General features: G+C 34.3%; 1 protein-coding gene across 1 annotated transcript in view; it reads left to right on the top strand.

Annotated features, from left to right (window-relative positions):
- The window catches only part of MPP7 (membrane palmitoylated protein 7), a 255,931-nt gene that overhangs the window by 187,281 nt on the left and 48,070 nt on the right, over positions 1-20,580 (top strand). Inside the window, exons 10-11 of the mRNA XM_036759638.1 lie at positions 86-282; positions 8,794-8,858. Coding sequence (XP_036615533.1) covers positions 86-282; positions 8,794-8,858 — 262 coding nt within the window. The remainder of the gene's footprint in view (positions 1-85; positions 283-8,793; positions 8,859-20,580) is intronic.

Genomic DNA, 20,580 nt, shown 5'->3' with positions numbered 1-20,580 from the left:
GTAAGAACAGTGTGACCAATTTAATACATTTAACATTGATATTTATTTCAAATAATATTCAACTGAAATATTCTGCCTTTTACAGATGTATATCAAAGCCCTATTTGACTATGATCCTTATGAGGATAAAGCAATTCCATGTAAAGAAGCTGGGCTTTCTTTCAGAAAGGGAGATATCCTTCAAATTATGAGCCAGGATGATGCAACCTGGTGGCAGGCCAAACATGAAGGTGATGCCAATCCTCGAGCAGGCTTGATCCCTTCAAAACATTTCCAGGAAAGGTGAGCTACTGAGGGAACGCTATTGTTTTTCTTATACTAAGCCTATTGTGTTCTCTGAAATATATTATTTTGCTGTAGTTGGAACAGCTTGTTAACTCATCAAAGTTTTTACTCTAAGGTGAGAAACCATTTCTAGGATCTTAGTTGCTTAATTTGGACACTTTTGCTTTTGGAGCTTGCATTTCCTTAATCTGATATCTATATATAATGACTCAAAGTGATGGGCTAGTCCTAATCCATTTGGAAGTACATAGAAGCATATGGAAAATAGCACATCATTATGAGAACTATAGTGACATAATAAGTAAAAGTAAACGCTACAGCCTTTTTCAGTCCTATTTAGCAAAATTATAATCTGGTGGCTTTCATTTCTCAGCTTGAATAATTTCTATTATTTTTATTGTTTACTAGTGGCTTGTTTTAGAAATAATCCATATTCTGACATTATTTTTATTAATCTGTAATCTATAGAAAACGAATGGGGTACTTCCAGTGACAAGATGCTGGAGTAAGGAAGGAACCCTCTGAAGCCCTCCCAAATTCCCCCCCAAACAACTAGAAAACTGCCTCAGAATTGGTCTAGGAGCAGGGAAGCAGCTTATCAGCCCAGCAGGAAAGGTCTGTCTCACTGAAAGGGGAGGGGAGCCAGGTCCAAGAGCAGGGATCCTGCAGCAGAACTCCTAGCCTGAGGCAATCCACCAATAAGGCCCCACCTTCTTGCAAATCAGTAGACCCCTAGGCTAGTGAGCAGTCTGTGCAGCACAGCATAGCCACACCCCCAGCACAAGCCACCAGCCAGGCCCTTGATCCATTGCTGACCAGTAGTGAAGTCCCCCTCCAGGGCTGGCCAGTAGTGAGGCCCTGCCTCTGGGACCTACCAGTAGAGAGACCCTGTTGCATAGTAGCCTAGCATCAGGACCCCACCCATGAAGCAGGCCAGCAGCCAAACTCTACACCAAGGGGAGGCCAATAGGGAGGCCCCATGCCTCAGTACAAGACAGAAGGGAAGTTTGCCCTCCAGAGAAAGCAAGCAGCTAAGCCCTGAAGCCCAGTGAAAGCCAGCAGTAAGACTCAGAGCCCTAGCATAAAAAGCTTGGGACATTGCAGACCAGAGCCCAACTCTCACATAAAAATACCAAGTCACCAAAAAAAACCCCAACAAAACTGGCAGAAAAAAAAATGAGTAAAAAACAAACCAAAAAAACATTGAGTATAGAAAGTTACTATGGTGATAGGTAAGATCAAGGCATAACTCAAAAGAGGACAATAGTTTCCAAATGGCTATGTGTGAAACCTCAAAGAAAAATGTAATTTGGTTTCTGATCCAAAAAGAATTCCTGGAAGAACTTAAAAAGGATTTTAAAAGGCAAATTAGGGAAGTAAAAGAAAATATGAGTAAAGAAATAAAGAGTAATGCAAAAGAATCATGAAAAAGTCAATAGCATGGGAAAATATATACAAAAATTTACTGAGGAAAATAACTTCCTAAAAAAATAGAATTGGCCACATGCAAAAGGAAACACAAAAGCTCACAGAAGAAAATAATTCCTTAAAAATTATAATTGAAAAAGTAGAAACCAGTGATTCTGAGATATCAAGATACCATAAAACTAAGTCAAAGAAGTAAAAATTTGAAGAAAATGTGAAATTTCTCATTGGAAAAACAACTGACCTAGAAAATGGATCCAGGAGAGATCATATATGAGTTTTTAGACTACCTGAAAGTCATGATTAAAAATAAAATAACCATGCAAATTTAAGAAATTATCAAAGAAAACTGCCCTCATATATTAGAACCAGGGAGCAAAATAGAAATTGAAAGAATCCACTTATCACCAGTGGAAAGAAATCCCAAAATGAAAACTCCCAAGAACATCATAGCCAAATTCCAGAGGTCAAAGATCAAGGAGAAAGTATTGCAAGCAGCCAAAAACAAACAATTCAGATATCATGGAGCTACTCTCAAGATTACACAGAATTTGGCAGCTTCCACGTTAAAGAACTGGAGGACTTGGAATATGATATACTGGAAAGCAGAGGAGTTAGGATTACAACCAAGAATCACCTAGCCAGCAAAATGGAATATAATCTTAAAGGGAAAAAAATGGATTTCTAATGAAAAAGAGGACTTTCAAGCATTTCTAAATTGAAAAAATTGACCTCCAAATACAAGATTCAAGGGGAACATTAAAAGGTAAAAAAGAAAGAAGAAAGAGAAAATGTAAGAAATTCAGTAAGGTTAAACTGTTTATATTTCTATATGGCAAGATAATAATTGTAATTCTTAAGGAGCAGTTAGATGGAGCATATGTAGAGATGGAGAGTGTGGATATACAGTTACTTTTATGGGATGATATCCCAAAAAACAAAATAAAAGGATGAGAAAGAAAATTGCACTGGGAGGAGCAGGGAGATTGAATGGGGTAAACTATCCCACCTAAAAGAGGCATGAAAGAGCTATTAAAATAGAGGGGAAGATAGAGGGTGGAGGGCAAAGCTTAAACCTTACTGTCATCAAAATTGGCTCAGAGAGAGAATAAGACATAACCAATTGGGTATAGAAATCTGTCTTACCCTATAAGGAAGTAAACAGGGACAGGCATAAATAGAAGGGGGAGGGGAACTGATAAAAGAGAGGGCACAGCAAAAAATAACGTGGAGGGAAACACGCAATTGTCATAACTATAAAAGTGAATGGGATGAACTCACCCATGAAACAGAAGCAGATAGCAGAATGGATTAAAAACCAGAATCCTACAATTTATTGTTTTCAAGAAACACATTTGAAGCTGAGAGATAACCATAATATAAAGGTAAGGGGCTGGAGCTGGAGTGTTATTCTTCATCTGAAACAAAGAAAGCAGGGGTAACTGTCATGATCTCAGACAAAGCAAAAGCAAAAATACATCTAATTAAACTAGATAAAGAAGGAAAGTATATCTTGCTGAAAGGGACATAGAGAAAGAAGCGGTATCAATACTAAACATATATGCACCAAATGGTATAGCATCTAAATTTTGAAGAAATTGAATGAGTTAAAGGAGGCAATAAAGAATAAATCTATACTAGTGAAGGATCTCAACTTTCCCCTCTCAGAACTAGATAACTCTAACCAAAAAATAAACAAGAAAAAAGTTAAAGAGGTGAATAAAATTCTGGAAAAGTTAGATATGATAGCTCTCTGGAGAAAACTGAATGGTAATACAAAGGAATATACCTTTTTCTCAGCACTACATGGCATCTAAAGAAAAATTGACTGTGTATTAGAACATAAAAACCTCACAACCAAATAGAGAAAAGCAGAAATAGTAAATGCATCCTTTTCAGAACATAATGCATAAAAATTACATTCAATAATGGACAATGGAAAGAGATTAAAAATTAATTGGAAATTAAATAATCCTAAAAAACGAGTTGGTCAAGAAACAAATCATAGAAACAGTAATTTCGAAAGAAAATGACAGCAATGAGACAACATGCCAAAATTTATGGAAAGCAAGTAAAGCAGTACTTAGGGGAAATTTTAATTGCTACTTGAACAATATAGCGAAAAAGGAGATCACTGGATTGGATATGCAACTAACAAAATTCAAAAAAGTAAAAATTCCCAATTAAACACTAAATTGGAAATCCTAAAAAATCAAAGGAGAGATGAATAAAATTGAAAGAAAACCACTGAACTAATAAAACTAGAAGCTGGTTTTATGAAAAAAAAAATAGATAAATCGTAGTGTAATTTGATTAAAAAAAAAGGAAGAAGAAAACCAAATGACTAGTATCAAAAATGAAAGAGGTGAATTCATCACCAATGAAGAGGAAATTAAGACAATTGTTAGACACTATTTGCCCAAATATATGCTAATAAACTTGGCAATCTAAATGAAATGGATGAATATCTACAAAAATATAAATTACTCAAATTAACAGAAGAAGAAATAAAATATTTAAATAACCCAATCTTAGAAAAAGAACTTGAACAAGCCATCAGTGAACTTCCTAAGAAAAAATCCCCAGGACCACATGGATTCACAAGAGAATTCTACCAAATATTTAAAGAACAATTAATCTCAATACTATATGAACTATTTTGAAAAATAGGCAAAGGAGTCCTGACAAATTGCTTTTATGACACAAATATGGATCTGATACCCAAACTATAGGAAGAGCCAAAATACAGGAAAAAAAATTATACACCCAATTTCCCTAATGAATATTGATGCAAAAATTTATTCTTTTTTTTCTTCTTTATCTATCTGTCTATCTATTCATCCATTTATTTATTTATTTATTCATTCATTTATTTATTTATTTTTGGTTTGCCGCGCATGGTTTGAGTTCCAGATTTTCTCCCCTCCCTCCCTCCTCCCTCCCTCCCTAAGATGGCATGGAATCTCATATAACTACCATGTATAACTTCACATTGAATTAATTTATACACTAGTCAAGTTGTGGAGAAGAATTATGACCAATGGAATGAATCATAAGAAAGAAGAGACAGAACCAACAACAACAACAACAAAAAACCCAAAACAAAAACAAAAGAGAAGAAAAAAGGCGAGCATGTAGTGCGCCTCAGTCTGTATTCAAACTTCATAGTTCTTTCTCTGGATGAAGATAGCCTTCTCCATCGTGAGTCAACTGAGTTGTCCTTGCACCTTACGTTGCTGAGAAGAGCGAAGTATGTCAGGGTTGGTCCTCACGGAATCCATATATCTGTGGTTGTGTAAAATGTTCTCCTGGCTCTGCTTCGCTTACTCAGCATTATGTCGTGTAGGTTTTTCCAGGTTGTTACAAAGTCCGTATCATCCCCATTTCTTATGGCACAATAGTATTCCATTACCTTCATATACCACAGCTTGTTCAGCCATTCCCCAATTGATGGTCATCCCTTTGATTTCCAATTCTTGGCTACCACAAAAAGAGCCACTGTAAATATCCTTGTACATATGGGTCCTTTTCCCACTTGTGTGATTTCTTTGGGATACAACCCTAGAAGTGGTATTGCTGGGTCAAAGGGTATGAACATTTTTATAGCCCTTTGGGCATAGTTCCAAATTGCTCTCCAAAATGGCTGGATCAGCTCACAGCTCCACCAGCAATGTAACAATGTTCCAATTTCCCCACATCCTTTCCAGCATTTATCATTTTCCTGTTTTGTTATTTTAGCCAATCTGACGGGAGAGATGTGGTATCTAAGAGTTGTTTTGATTTGCATTTCTCTAATCAGTAGTGATCCAGATGATGCAAAAATTTAAATAAAATACTAGCAAAGAAATTATAGCAATATATCACAAGGATCATACAGTATGACCCGGTGGTATTTATACCAGAAATTCAGGGCTATTTCAGTATTAGGAAAACTATCAGCGTAATTGACCATATCCATTAAAAAAAGCAACAGATATCATATGATTATCTTGATAGATGCAGAAAAAGCATTTGACAAAATACAGCACTCATTCCTATTAAAAACATTAGCGAGCATAGGAATAAATGGAGCTTCCTTTAAAATGATAAGTAATATTTATCTAAAACCATCAGCAAGCATTATACGTAATGGGGATATAAACTATTTCAAACTATATAAACAAAATTTTACAAAAATAGTGTCACTGAATCATGTATTTTCTATTCAGTCTAACAGGAGTGGGGAACCTGAAGCCTTGAGGCCATATGTGGCCCTCTGGGTCCTCAAGTGTGGCCCTCCGACTGAATCCAAACTTCACAGGACAAATCCCCTTAATAAAAGGATTTGTTCGGTAAAACCTGGACTCTAGGTCAAAGATCTAGAAGGCCACGTGTTCCCCATCCCTGGAGCCCACTGCTGAAAAAAAATCCCTTCTTCAATACTGGACAAGTGATCATCTGGTCTTTGCTTGGAGAATTCCAGTAACCATTATTTCTCAAAACAGCCCATTCCATTTTAGGATCAATCTAATTTTTAGGAAGTTTTTCCTTAAATTAAACCTAAATCTGCCTTTTAGATAATGTTGATCTAATGCTCCTAGTTATACCCTATAGCCTCAAATGGAATGAACCTAAACCCTCTCCCACATGACATTCTCTCATATACTTGTTCATATCTCCTCTTAGTCTTCTTTAAGCTAAACAACCAAAGTCCCCTCAACTGACAGAGATGAACTTGGGGTGCTTTACCACTGTTTCTAATAAAATTACAACTGAACTTTAGGAACATATATTTCATATTGAAGTTTGCCTGTAGTCTTTTAAATTTTTATTGCATCAAATTATTGATTTGGTTCAAGAACTGTCCTTGTCAGCTCTGGGGTCCTGATTTTTGGTTTAAAAACTGACACTGACTATTGTCATTTCCTAAGAGACAAGACTGCTCATTGGTTGAATTAGAACAAATTTTTTGCAATGAACAATCCTGAAGGGCAAATTCTTTCTGTAAATGTTGGCAACATAAAAATCACTCTAACTTCAAAAGACCTTGATAGTGGGTGACAGAAGAGATCTTAACAGTTCTACTGTGCTGACATCACAAAGGAATTACTTTCTAATTCTTCACCAACTATATTAGAGAAAAAAAGAACAATTTACTACTCATGCGGGGATAAGGGAACAGTTTAGTACCAAAGAAGATATAGAGAGCATTACAAAATGTAAAATAGATAATTTTGATTACATAATGTTGTTTTTGGACAAACAAAACCAATGCAACCAAAATTATAAGGAAAGGTGCAAACTAGGGGGGGAAATTTTACAATAAGTATCTCTGATAAAAGCCTCATTTCTCAGATATATAGGGAACTGAGTCAAATTTATAAAATTACAAGCCATTCCCCAATTGATAAATGGTTAAAGGAAATGAATAGGCAGTTTTCAGACAAAAAAATCAAAGTTCTCTATGGCCATATAAAAAATGCTCTAAATCACTATTGATCAGAGAAATGCAAATTAAAACAACTCTAAGGTACCACCTCACAACTATCAAAGTTTCTAATATGACAAAAAAGGAAATATTAGATGCTGGAGCAGTTGTGTCAAACTGGGACACTAATGTACTGTTGATGGAATTGTGAACTGGTCCAACCATTTTGGAGAACAATTTGGAACTACGTCCAAAGGGCTATAAAACTGTGCATACCCTTTGATCCAGCAATGCTACTGCTAAGTCCACATCTCAAAGACATCCAAAAAAGGAAAAGGACCTATTTGTACAAAAATATTTATAGCCTTTCTTTTTGTGGTGTCTAAGAATTGTAAATTGAAGGGATATCTCAGGGAATGGCTAAATAAGCTGTAGTATATGATTGTAATGGAATATTATTGTGTTACAAGAAATGACAAGCAGGATGATTTCAGAAAAACCTGGAAAGACTTTCATGAACTGATGGGTAATGAAGTGAACAGAACCAAGAAAATGTTGTACACAGCAACAGCAATATTGTTTGATGAAGTGCTGTGAATAACTTAACTATTCTCAGCAATACAATGATCCAAAACAATCCTAAAGGACTAATACTATCTGCCTCCAGAGAAAGAACTGATATTGATTGAATATAGGCTGAATCATGCTATTTTTCACTTTCTTTTTTTCTTTTATTTGAGTCTAATTGTGCAAAATGACTAATATGGAAATGTTTTACGTAGTTCCACATGTATAACCTATATCTGATTGCTTGCCATCTCAGGGAGGGGTGAGAGGAAGGAAGGGAGTATAGAATTTAGAACTCAAAACTTTAAAAATATTTTAAAAATTTTAAGAGACTTTCCTACCATGATCATTATAGAATTTTGTGACTCTCGGGCATTATCCGGCTTTCTCTTCTCTCTTTCAACCCTAGGGAAAGAGATGGAAGACATAGATAGCAACAGTAGTGAAATACCTGAACCTAGCCTACAAGTCAGGGCCAATTTCATCAAGTGATCACAAGCCTCTATTTGACTCATCTACCTGATCAGTTTCTTCAGGAAGTCAGTAACAAATGTTAATAACATTTGCTTATAGGTTTAGACTACTTTTCTCTTTGTTTAATATATTTTTATTTATTTTCTTAAATATTTGTTTACTAATTATTTGTAAAAAAAAAATTAGTATTTATTTTTTGAAAGTTTTGACTTTGAAATTCTATTTCTTCCTCCCCTTCCCCATGCCTTGAGTGGGGAAGTAATATATCAATTATGCTTGTGAAGTTAGACTACTTTTCTTGTCCTACCCACTCTTGGCCTCACACTTGGCATTGTCTGGAATGGATATGTTCTATCTCTAGGAAGTAAAGGCTGGGGAGGGGGTGGAATAAAGATTCAAAAAGGGACTCTGCTGAGTTTTGTGGTTCAAGGTTCATTCAAAATCAACAGTTTGCCCATGAACACAAATTGTAATCACTAAACTATCAGGGTAGGAAACCTTAAGGTACAGAACACTGGAGTGGAATGAGCTCATTACTCCTTTATTGTCAGGAAGTGTAATAAAAATGAAAACTGTTAATAAAAAAAGAAAGAGAAAATGAATGGGTTCATTTATATTTCTCTCCCCATTTCCAGGAGATTTGCACTAAGGCGACCAGAAGTATTAGTTCAGCCCCTGAAAGTTTCTAACCGGAAATCATGTAAGTTTATTGGGAGACTAGACCAAACTGTTTATTTCTTACTTTTAAAACAAGTTCTTGTAACAAATCAAGAGCTCCTATACCTTTTGAAGAGCTTTTGAATCATCCATTTTCAGTTGTGAAATTTACTCTGAGAGTATTTATTTAAACCTGTTGAAGTATCATGGTGTGATAATAGTGGTAAGGGAGAGGGATAGGTCAGGAAAGGATGTGCCTTTCAGAATAAATCACAATGGTAGAATTTTTGTTTAAATAAATTTTTAAAAATTATTTATAGTTTGAATTTTGATATTTTAAAAATATAATTTTTTATAAATATTAGTATAATATTCCCTGAGAATATGTTAGAAAAAATTTTAAAGCCCTAAGTTTTTATACCTACTTTTTCTTACTAATCTTGTCCACTACCTTCCTATTTCTAATTACACTGAACAATCATTCCATCACATCCAGGTATCGCCCAGAAAGAAAATAATAAAATAATCAAAAATCATAATGATGTAGTAGAGAGTGCTGGATTTGGAGTCCAGGGTAATTGGGTTCTAGTCCTGTGTCAAACTACTTGTGTGTCCTTGAGCAAATCATCTTTTGGAGCTTCAGTATCTTCATTCATAAATTGAGATGGTTAGACTTGATCTCTAGGGCCACTTCCACACCCAAATCTACTGCCTTATAATTGCAGAAACAGTGAAAGTGGCTGCCAAAAGGTATAGAAAATGTTTCTCTTCATCCCCAAATCCTATACTTCCATGCCCTGACTTCAAGCTCTAGATCTTTTTTTTGATATAGGAGTTGCTCACATTGAGGTGAAATGGAGAAAGAAATGGAAGATAAATATATTCTTTGCCCAGAAAATTTGCATCAATACCTGTGTTAAGTATTGTTGCATTTTTCACTTTTACTGTTATCTTCTGTCATTTATAGAGACGTATAAGAAAGGAAACTCAGGATTAGGCAGAATTAAACTACTTGCCTTAGAATATAAACCTCACAAGTTAAAAAGTGCTTAAAAATTGAATGCACTGATTTGAAAGTCTGCTTGTCCCTGCTACTCTAAATCCAAACAGAAAAGCACCTGCTATCCACTGCCACATATATTTTAATATCAGAAACATTTAAAATTTAATTGAAAAGATTTCCTACTACTTTTGATTCACATCTGCTTATCTACTGAAAAAAAACTTCAATTTTAGATATAACTTTTTAAGTAGTATTCCACAAAATTGATCATCAAGCAACCTCTTGCTAACAAAATAGGAGATAATTTTTAACACATTTATCATGTCTGGAATTCTCTTCCTTTCAGGGCCCCAACTTTGTTTACCTTTTGAGTCACATTGGGAAGCAGTTTTGGCATACTTGGCATCAATTTTAACCAAATGGCCAGAAGGTTTCTTAAGATTTTATCCTCAAGAAATTTTTATTGGGGTGGGGATGCCAAATGGTGAATTGTTTTTTGTATCTGAGTTATGATTTATTTTTAATTAGACAAATGAGCTTTTTTTTTAATACCCATTTATATCTAGAACTAAAATAGCATGACATATAGAAATTAACAGATAGATTTTGCTGATTTTCCCTAACTTTATTTGTAGCTTTTGGTAACGTAATTAATTTGTTCAAATTATCATAAAGAAAATATAGACTTAATCTTCAGTTTATAAATGTAATCTGAAGTCTGTTTGGGAAAGAGAAGGGTCAGCAATGAGGGCCTTTTACATTTGGTTTTATTCAGAATTCCATCTTAATTTACTACTTCATTAGAATTAAAGATCAAGTATTACTACTCTGCCTCATTCTTGCTATCCTGCTGCCTCTAATGTTCTTATTCTTCCTTCTTGAATACCATTTATATTTTTTCCCTAATGATGTTCCTCTGGAGGACTCATTTGTTATCGAGTATAGCTCTTATTTCTGTTTAATCATTTGCAGTCAAGATGAGCAAAAGTAAATCTGTCAGCATCTATTGAGTGTTCACTTTATGCAGAACACAGAAAATGTGTCTAATTAAAAATAATGAACATGTAATGAACATCTTTATCCTTAAAGAGCTGATAATCTTAGTGATTTTTCCATGAAAATCAACAGGACAGTCCATCTAGAATAGAGTACAGTGAAGTATTTGCTATATGCTAAACTTCCTTGAGATTAAAAACAAATTAATAATATTACCGCTGCTAAAATCTCTGCACCAGTTCACATGATTTATAGTAGTATTTGAAAGCACTTTATTTTGAAACGTTTGTAATTGGTATTGTACCTTCATGCAACTAGTGAACTTAAATACTCTCTTACTAAGTGTTCTCATGTCCTTGACCAGGAATTTTTTGAAGCATTGGTTTTTAGCAGTAGTTAATATTATCATGCCCTTATTTCACATAATACTATACCTTCTTTTATTCCTACTTCATAATTGGTTTGTTGCTATGAAAATGTCCCCATTGTTCATGGAATATTTTTATTAGTTTTGAAAATTTATTTATTAGAAGAGAATTTAAGGAATCCTCCGGGGCCTGTACCGTACAGTTGTTTGCAGGAAGGTAATTCTAGAATGTTTATGTCTAGAAGTTTTTGAAAAGTTAATTTGTAATGATAACCACACTTATATCTTTATGTATTTTACATGTGGATATTGATGCCTGGCTTTATCTGTGTATGTATACATATATGTTAATATACCTGTACATGTGGGGGTATGTTAAAATTAGCCAATGCCATTAAATCTGAAATGCCATTTATGAGTTAGATTATAAAATAAATTATGTTTTAAATGTATGTTTTCACTAAAATTTAACTCTATATAAACTGGTTAATTAAATGTGACTTAGAAGGATCTAATATCAACATCTAAGTAAAGAATAAGAAATGACTAATTAGCTTGTTACAGTGTTGTTATATTTCCTGGTATTATCAGGTCTTCTGTGATTAATTTGGGAGGCTTACCTTCCAAATGTTTTAATGCAAGGATGTTGTTAGCAACTCTGGTCTAACTAGAGCTGGAGCTAGACAAAAGTATGAAGTCAGTAAAGTATAAAATAAATTATTATTGCTCCTTTTTGCCTTTATGCAAAGAGAATGAGTGTAATTATGGAATTACTAATTTGTACCTAGAAAGTAAGTTTGTTTACTCAAAAGAATCTTACTTGCAATAAATTTATGATTAACTCTTAAAATTAAAATAAATCTTAGGAACTTGATCTTTGGTATTCCCGAACAATCAAGTTTTTGGAGAAAGTGTAAGAATTGTCTGTTAAGAAAGAAAAGTATTTTCAGACACATTTCTGTTCAGATTTTATTTTAGCAATTTAATGATAAATTCACTAAAGAGTTTAGCTGTATCTACACATGAAGACATTGATGTAATAATATTCTTTGATAGGACCAGCTTGTGGTTTATTATGTAAGAGATATAACTTGTATTTTGCAAATGAGTAAAATCATATTCTATGTCCCAAGTAGCATGTAGAAATCCTTCAAGATGGAAAGCTTGGTGGCTTCTGTTCCTGGGATTTATATAACTTAAAATACATGTATGATTACCTTTCTAAAGCTTATTTGTTTTTACAGTTCATTGATGTATATAAAGCAACATATCATCTGTCCTTTTTTAAAAAAAGAAAGAAGCATTAATTTCTTTGATTATTTAGAAAATTCTTAAAATATTATTTTGTTTCTTCATGTTGAATTGTAAGTATACCAGATGAGACTTAGCCTTTTTATGTCATAAATATCAATTTTTCTTTTACTTTAATAGTATATACTTTGTACTTAAACCCCAATATGTGCAGTCGTGGTCTCCAAGAAGAAAAAAGTATATACCTTTTTCATATGGTGTATTTTACAGCAGAATATTTTACTATGGATTTATTTACAGCTCTTAACTCGCCTTAGCTAAAGGAAACTATCAAAATATAAATAATTAGAAAGAAATTTATAAACATGACTCCTTGAAAAACATTCATTGTGAGTTGCTGTTGCTAAATGTGGTTCTTATGGAATTATTGTAACAAAAGTATCACTTTATTCACTTTATGAGTATTCAAAAGCAAAAACATAAAATATCTCGTTCTAGTTTTGATTTAACCATATGTGATCGGCACCACATGGGTAAGAGGAAATATTTAACTGCAGCCAAATGGTGTTCATTCAAACAAGATGTAACCCAGTTTATCCAAAGACAAGCATTTTGTGGATTGAAGACCACATTCTGCCAACAAAAGAATTTAAACATTTAGTCAAAGAATGAATGTATTGTGCATGTTACCAATTTTTTGGAAGGCCAAGCATTTAAGAATAATATAAAGCAGGACTTTACAGCTTGTTGCAATAAGATTTTTCAAGTTTAGTCAGCTCCCTGCTGCCAGCATGTTGGCTTAAGTTCATTTGTACCCTCACGCATATCATTAATTCACAAATAAATTAGACCATTTAGAATATAGTGTCAAGTTTGTCTACTCAGTATTTTGTTCTTATATTGCTGTGTCTTTGTTGTTGTTGTTGTTGTTGTTGTGTGTGTGTGTGTGTGTGTGTGTATTTTTTTTGAGGAGAAATAACCTCAATTAAGTTGGTTTTTTATTCTTTGTCAAACCAACTGAAAATGCATTCTGAGAAAACATTTGGGGGTGGGAGGAAATGGGCAGCAAAGTAATTAAGTTCACTGTTTCTATTAGTTGAGTACAAAAGGAAAAGTTAAGTCTCAGTGTTGTCCTTAACATTTGAAGATGCTGTTTCTGAGCCACTATCAGAGTATATCACTGTGATTTTCCCCAGTTAAAGTGGTTTAATTTGAGCCATACACTCTCTAGCAAAGTCCTATTTGTGACCAATGCCATATACATATGAAAAAATTTATCAGGGTTAACTGTATCTTCTGAGGCCATGCAATGCTTTGGATTTTTAAATTTAATTTAATTCTTGATTATTATAATTTGTTTTGCACTCTGAGAAACTAATTGACACATATGGAAATTGAAACTTTAACCTTGACCTGTTTAGCAGGACACTCTAACTAGTGTGGTCTATGTTGAAATGAGTAATATTATATGCACAGACAGATGATAGACACTTTAGAGGAAATAATCACTCCACTGGCCAGTAACACCAGATGTATCTTTCAACATGGAATGTGAACACTACAACCATTTCAGTAAATTCCATGGATAAATGGCTTTTTCCATCTTTGCTGTCATGGACATTGATTGACCAACAAGGCTCTGATAGTGTCCACAAAGTGAAATGGTGGTGTCAATTTCTTTGTTTTAATTGTCAACACGGTAGTAATATGAATTATAATAAGTGTTATATAGTTGTTACATTATGTCAGAGTAATATAAGTTTTCATGTATAACAATGGATTAGTAGCCAGCATGATTTTAAACAATGAGGTGTTTACTTGAGGACATAAAATGTATCATCATAGGAATTTATAAAATTAGTGAGTGGAAATAAGAGGATTATATGAAAGACATTAGAGAAAAGCTTCACAGGCCTGTTAAGCTGGAAAGGTCCAGGTGCACAGTGAACATTGGGTTCAAGGGCAGTTAAGACTGACTTTGTAAACCCATTTGGGGTTTTCTTTATATTTTGATTTTGGGTTGTTTTTTTGTTAACTGTTTTTAAGAGGCTAATAAGAGACCTCTAATTTTTCCATTATTAGACATTTGTGTTTTCTCTTTTGAGAACTGATTGTTTCTATCCTTGGCCATTTATGGGTTTAGAAACATTTGTGATCCATGGGCAACTTCTTTAGTTGATCTAGGTCATGCATATTATTCCCCACAGACAGTTTTTAAAACCTAAGATTTAAAAGAGAAGAAAACCCAAGAAAGCAAAATTCTAGTGTATTAGGTAGAGCACTAATTTAATTATCAAACTTGTGATATAGTAAAGTTTCTTGTTTTTCTGTGGTATAGCATATTTTTCAGTACATTGGGATGTGTTCAATGCATGGGATGTTTTTGTGTCCATTGAAAAATACTATTAAAATAGTGTTTTCTAGTTGCTACATCTTTTTTTCTGACAAAATAGTTGAGGATGTAATTGAATAAAACACTAATGTTAAGAGAAAATAAGATCTGCTTTAGCATGATCTTCATTTTGGCACAATTTCTAGTAATACCTAAAAATAATAAGTGCTGAACTTTATTGTACATGCATATCTATTTCTTCTTGCCTTTGTATCTGGAGTTCTTAACCTTCAAAATCCAATTCCATTTTGTCCCAATGGCTAATTTTTATGCTTATATGCTACCTTAGTGCTATCTAAAAGGTAAAGACATGAACCCATGGTTTTAGGTACCCTATTGTGCAATATGAAGTGATAATTGGTAATTCATTTATGCTAGTTTGATGTATCTGGAATCTTTGACTAATAAGGCACATACTACCAAAAGAACATACTCACTAGGAATTACCATTTATTTCATTTTCTCAAATAGTTCATTTTTCTTCTGTCCATTATATGACAGAGTAATTGTCAGGCAAAAGAAGAGAGAACTAATCTGACCTCTTCTGTTATGTCCCCACATGCCCTAGACTGTGCTATTGTCTCTAATGGCCAAATTTAACTCCTGATCAACTCACATGTAACCCCTGGTTTATTAGATGCTACAACTACTGTAAGCAAGTCAGAAGTCAAACTTGATTACTTAATTGTATTACTTATTTAGTTTTACTTTTCGTAATTTAGGAATTGGTTTAGGCTACTATTTGTCTTACAGTTACCAATATATAAAATCAGACTGTTAAGTAAACATAATTTATTTGTTTTTTTGACCTGTGGAATAGCTTTTTTTAAAAAGTATTTCGTTAAATGTTGAGATACTCAAAAACATCAAGGATTTCGGGGTGTGTGTGTGTGTGTGTGTGTGTGTGTGTGTGTGTGTGTGTTTTTGTGGCATGGAATAGTAGAAAGAACATTGGCTTTGTTGCTTAATACCTTTATGACCTTAGTCAAGTCACATAACCACCATGGGCCTCATTTCTCTCATCTGTAAAATGAGGTGTTTAGACTCTCTACTCCTATAATGCTTCTTACTATTTTTATCTATAAATACCTCATAATTTTACTACCTGAAATTTCTTGTATCCAAAGTTGGCCTGTAGCAATGAATAGATTTCTACATTCTCTTTCATTGATAAATACTCTGAAGAAGCCTTGTGAGTGCATCTTGTTATTAATTTCATTTCACTCTGGCTGATTTCCATTAGGCCTATTGTGTTCTTATTATTCAACTGTACAGTCTTTTTAGATTGTTTAAACTTTTTTTCTTTTTGCTACATTTATATAAATTCAACCTATTTGTTGAATGATTTGAAAAATTTAAAACATTTGTTTTCCTTTTTGGCTCTTCTAAGATGAGGAAACAGTTGAGTGTGGTAGGTGCATTTTTTTTCTTGCTAGATATAATGTCTTCATTTTTTAATTGTATTTCAGCACATTTAATCATTTCCTTCCCCTTTCTTTTTGTGCTTCTCAGAGGAAATTGAAGGTACATGTATAAAAGTTTCCCTGCATAGCTCAGTAATTTTATTTGGTGAACATATGTTTGGGATTAAACTGAATATGGTTCAAAGTTTATAGGAGATTATTATGTTATACATACAAAACTTTTATATTGACTTTATAACACCAAGCATATTGAGTTAGACCCTTATGTTTTTTAAAAGAAGTAGGAAAAAATTTTCTATCTAATCTTTTGTCCTGCCTATGAGGGAAAGCAATATGAAATACTGCAGGGTATTTTTCTTTGGTATTCACAAATAAATGTTAGTGTAGTAGGAATATTTAATTTCTTTGCACTGATGTCATCATCAGGAACATTTTTTTAAGCTAAAATAATAATCTTAATGTGTTAAGCAGTTTTTTTTCTGTTCCTATTATTCACTAGAATATTAGTGCAGGGTTTTTGTAGGTTATTTCATCCTTTCCTATAATAAATTAAAATAGTCCCTTTTAAATATTGTGTATCTTTATGTTTTTATTGCATACATGTAATATTAACTGAAAGGATGTATTTATAATCATAACCTTTCTGTCTAATCCAATGAGCCAATATATAGTTGCTGTCTCATTAAAAAAAACAGACCTTATTTACGAAAGTGACTTTTTTAAGTACCAAAATTTTCTTAAACGTGAAAAGGAAAACAATTCTTTAAAATCAATAGGAATGCTCTTAAAGAAACACTGGGAAATTGGATAACATCAGTTTGCATGATAAATTTTAAAGTTTCTTGAATTGAGATCATACAACATCTTTTATGCTTAAACAGTGCTGCAGTAAGGGCTTTTCTATGCTGTGCTTTACCTGATTATTTTAAGAAACTTATTTTATTATTTTATTTAAAATTTTTTTTCTTTGCATCTGTGGCTGGGCATCTAACTGTTCTGCTTTATTTCTTGGCTTTTGTTCTGTATGCTTTTACACTCCAGAAGATGCAGAATGTGCTGGTAACAACAGTGGAACCTATATAGGTGAGCAAATGGATACGAAAGACTGTTTTCTTTCAGCTGCTTTTTTCTGGAACTACTAGTATATTTGTTTTTGTTTTGTTTTGGGGGTGGGGCTAAGAAACACATCAGCATGCCTGATGTTGAATGAAAGAGCATGGAACTTTATACATAAACAGGCTCAGTGGATTTGACATAAAGGATTCTAACAGTTACAACTGCACTATTCTAGAGACTGTTCACTCACCATATTTTAGTTTATACATATGATTCTTAGGGTACAAAAGAACTAAATAACAGTAAAAGGTAGATTGAAGAAATATATATTTGTGCCAAGAAGTTTTGCTGTATCTATAGTACTTTTGAGTTCAGATAATTTTTTTTTTCAAAAGTACAAGGTTAACATTGAAATACTGAGATTTTTAAGTCCTCTAATAATTTGTATGTTATTTTTTTTTCTCCTCAGATAATCAATGACTTCTCTATGCTCTTAATTTTTAAAAATGATAGAAACTCACCATAGGCTTTATAAGAACAACTTATAATAATGAGAAAACACTCCAACTTTGCCATCAGATATTTTAAACAAGTAAATATAAATAACCAATATTAAATTCTGAGTGCCACATTTTCAAGGGATAAAGACAAAGTAGAAAATATTCAGAAGCAGGAAACCAAGACAATGCCACGTGAGGAGCCATTGAAAGAACTGGAGATGGTTAGCCTAGAGAAGAGAAGATTTACAGGAATTATGTTAACTATTTTCAGTCCTTTCAAGAGTTATGTTAAAAAGAGTTTGGCCCAGAACAGCTAAATTATGAGTGACCAGTGAAACTGCAGAGAGCTTTAGTCTGTACATAAAGAGGAATTTCATAATAATTAGACTTGTCCAGGAGTAAAATGGGCTTTCTTAATCAGTGAATTTCCCCTCAACTGGAGGATGTAAGTACCAGCAAGATGAATGGCTCAGTAGTTTGGAGGAGGGGATTGCTGTTCAGGAATCGATTGGATTAGATGGTCTCTGAGGTCCTTAGCAGGCTCTTGATTCTACGATTTTGTAAAAGGTGTACTTTGAAGATATTCAGTGTTTAAAGGAAGGAGAAGGCAAGGGAATAATAATTAGGCTGAGAGAGTTGGGTCCAGTAAAATTTTTTTGTTTGTCTAAGTGAGAATTGAGCATTCTTATAGAATAAGGGTAGGAAGCTCATACAAAAGGATATTGAAGATACAAGAGAGAAAGGTAAAAAGTGATGGAGCAACATCCTCGTACCACTGTATTTAGGAAATAGACATCTGGTAACTAACAATCTAATTGCCTAGAAGTAAGAAAAAAATGAAGTCATAAGCAGCAAGAAAAATAACCATGATAAATCCCTTGTACCTTAACTTGATAGAAGATAAATTAACTTTCTTTTGACTTAGCATTGGCCCTAAAATTGTTGTTGATTTAACAAGTTAGGTTATTTTTATCTTGGCCTAGCTAAATGCGGATAAATTAAAAGCAGTGAGGATAGCAAAAATGGTGTCAATCCCATAAACATCTACAAATTAATTAATATGTACAAGGATGCAAATGTACAAATAAAACAGTTTCTGCCATCACAGAACATGCATTCACCTGGGGAAGGGAGAATTGTGACATATACTCAGATAAATGTAAGGGAATTTGAGAAGGGAGAGAGACATCATTAACCTGGGCATCAGTGATAGCTTCAGAATGCAGTTAGTACATGGATAGAGTCAAGAAGCAAGATAAAGATTCTGAGATGCAGAGGTAAGGGATGGGTGGTTGTCAGGCTTAGCCAGGGCTTGGGTAAGCGCACAGAGCTGTGAGATAAAATGTTGGGTTAAAACCTTATTTCACTGGAGCAGAGGTGGTCTCCCAACATGCTCAACTGTGGCTCAAACCAGATCAAAATGTAATTTGAAAATATTTAACAAATAAAATGCAATAAAACACGGATAATGATACATTTTAAAACTAAGTCATTATGTGGCCCAGACACATCCTTTTATGAATTAGTGGCGCTCGTTTCTATTTGAGTTTCACACTACTAGACTGAAGTACCTTAGAATATTTGAAAAGGAGAACTGTGGAATAAGGCTATGAAAGTGGGCAGGAGCCGTATTGTAGGGCCTTAGGGAGTTGCTTAAATGCCAATTTGAGGAGTGTGTAGTTTATGTTAGAGATAATAAGGAAACACTGAAGGATTTTGAGTATGATTTGAGGCAGCTAGGTATTGCAGTGGTAGGGCACTGGACCTGGAGTCAGGAAGACCAGTTCAAATCCAGCCTCAAATACTTATTCTGTGACTGTCAAACAGTGTGGAATGATCTCAGAGAGAGGCATTAGCATAGGGCTGGGAAGGGGCCATAAAAGACCCCTGTCAGTAAATGGGATTTGAGCTGAGTCTTGAAGAAAGCCAAGAATGGGTGGGGAACCTGTGGTCTTGAGGGCATCTGTGGCCTTCTGGGTCCTTGGGTGCAGCTTTTTGACTGAGTCCAAGTTTTACAGGAGAAATCCTTTTATTAAAGGGATTTGTTCTGTGAAATTTGGACTCAAAACAGCTGCACTTGAGGTCCTGCAGGGCCACATGTGGCCTCGTACCCTCAGGTTTCCCACCCCTGGACTAGGAAGTCAGGTGGCAGAAGAAAAATAGAGCACAGGCATGGGGGACAGTTAATAAAAAGGTAGGGAGGGGAGGGCATTCAGAAGGCTATTGCAGGAGGCCAGGTTTCTATCGAGTGGTACCACCAGCCAAACAGTCCTTATCTTTGACTTCCTCTACTCACCTCTCATACCAAACAGTTCTGCCATTTTTCCTGGATGAGGTGTATCAGTATTCTCCCCCTTGGCCTCGCTCTTAATTTCAGTAACTTTCAGGTCCCTTCTGACCACCACTCTACTATAGGTGTTATTTCTCCCATTGGTATGTAAGCTTTCTGAGAGCAGGGTCTCTTTTCCTACCCACCCCCACCCCCCATTTGTATCTCCAGACTGTTAGCACAGTGTTTGCCACAGAGCTTAACAAATGCTTTTCTGTTTATTCGTTCTCATCCATTCTACCTCAAAACATTAGTTTTTGGAAACCTAAGAACTAATCTAGGAGGAAATTCTTAGAAGCTGACGGAGGATAAGAGATCACAGGATGTTTGACTTAGACCTTCGAGGGATATTGGAAGTCAAGTCTAGCCCTCGTTATTTTACCCGTGAAGAAATGGAGGCCCAGAAAGGGTCCGTGCCTGAAGTCACAGAGGTTCTAAGGAGTGATA

This window comes from Trichosurus vulpecula, chromosome 5 (assembly GCF_011100635.1).
Source record: "Trichosurus vulpecula isolate mTriVul1 chromosome 5, mTriVul1.pri, whole genome shotgun sequence".
NCBI lineage: Eukaryota > Metazoa > Chordata > Mammalia > Diprotodontia > Phalangeridae > Trichosurus > Trichosurus vulpecula.
The sequence above is the reverse complement of the archived record's forward strand: the minus strand, read 5'-3'. Positions and strand labels throughout refer to the sequence as shown.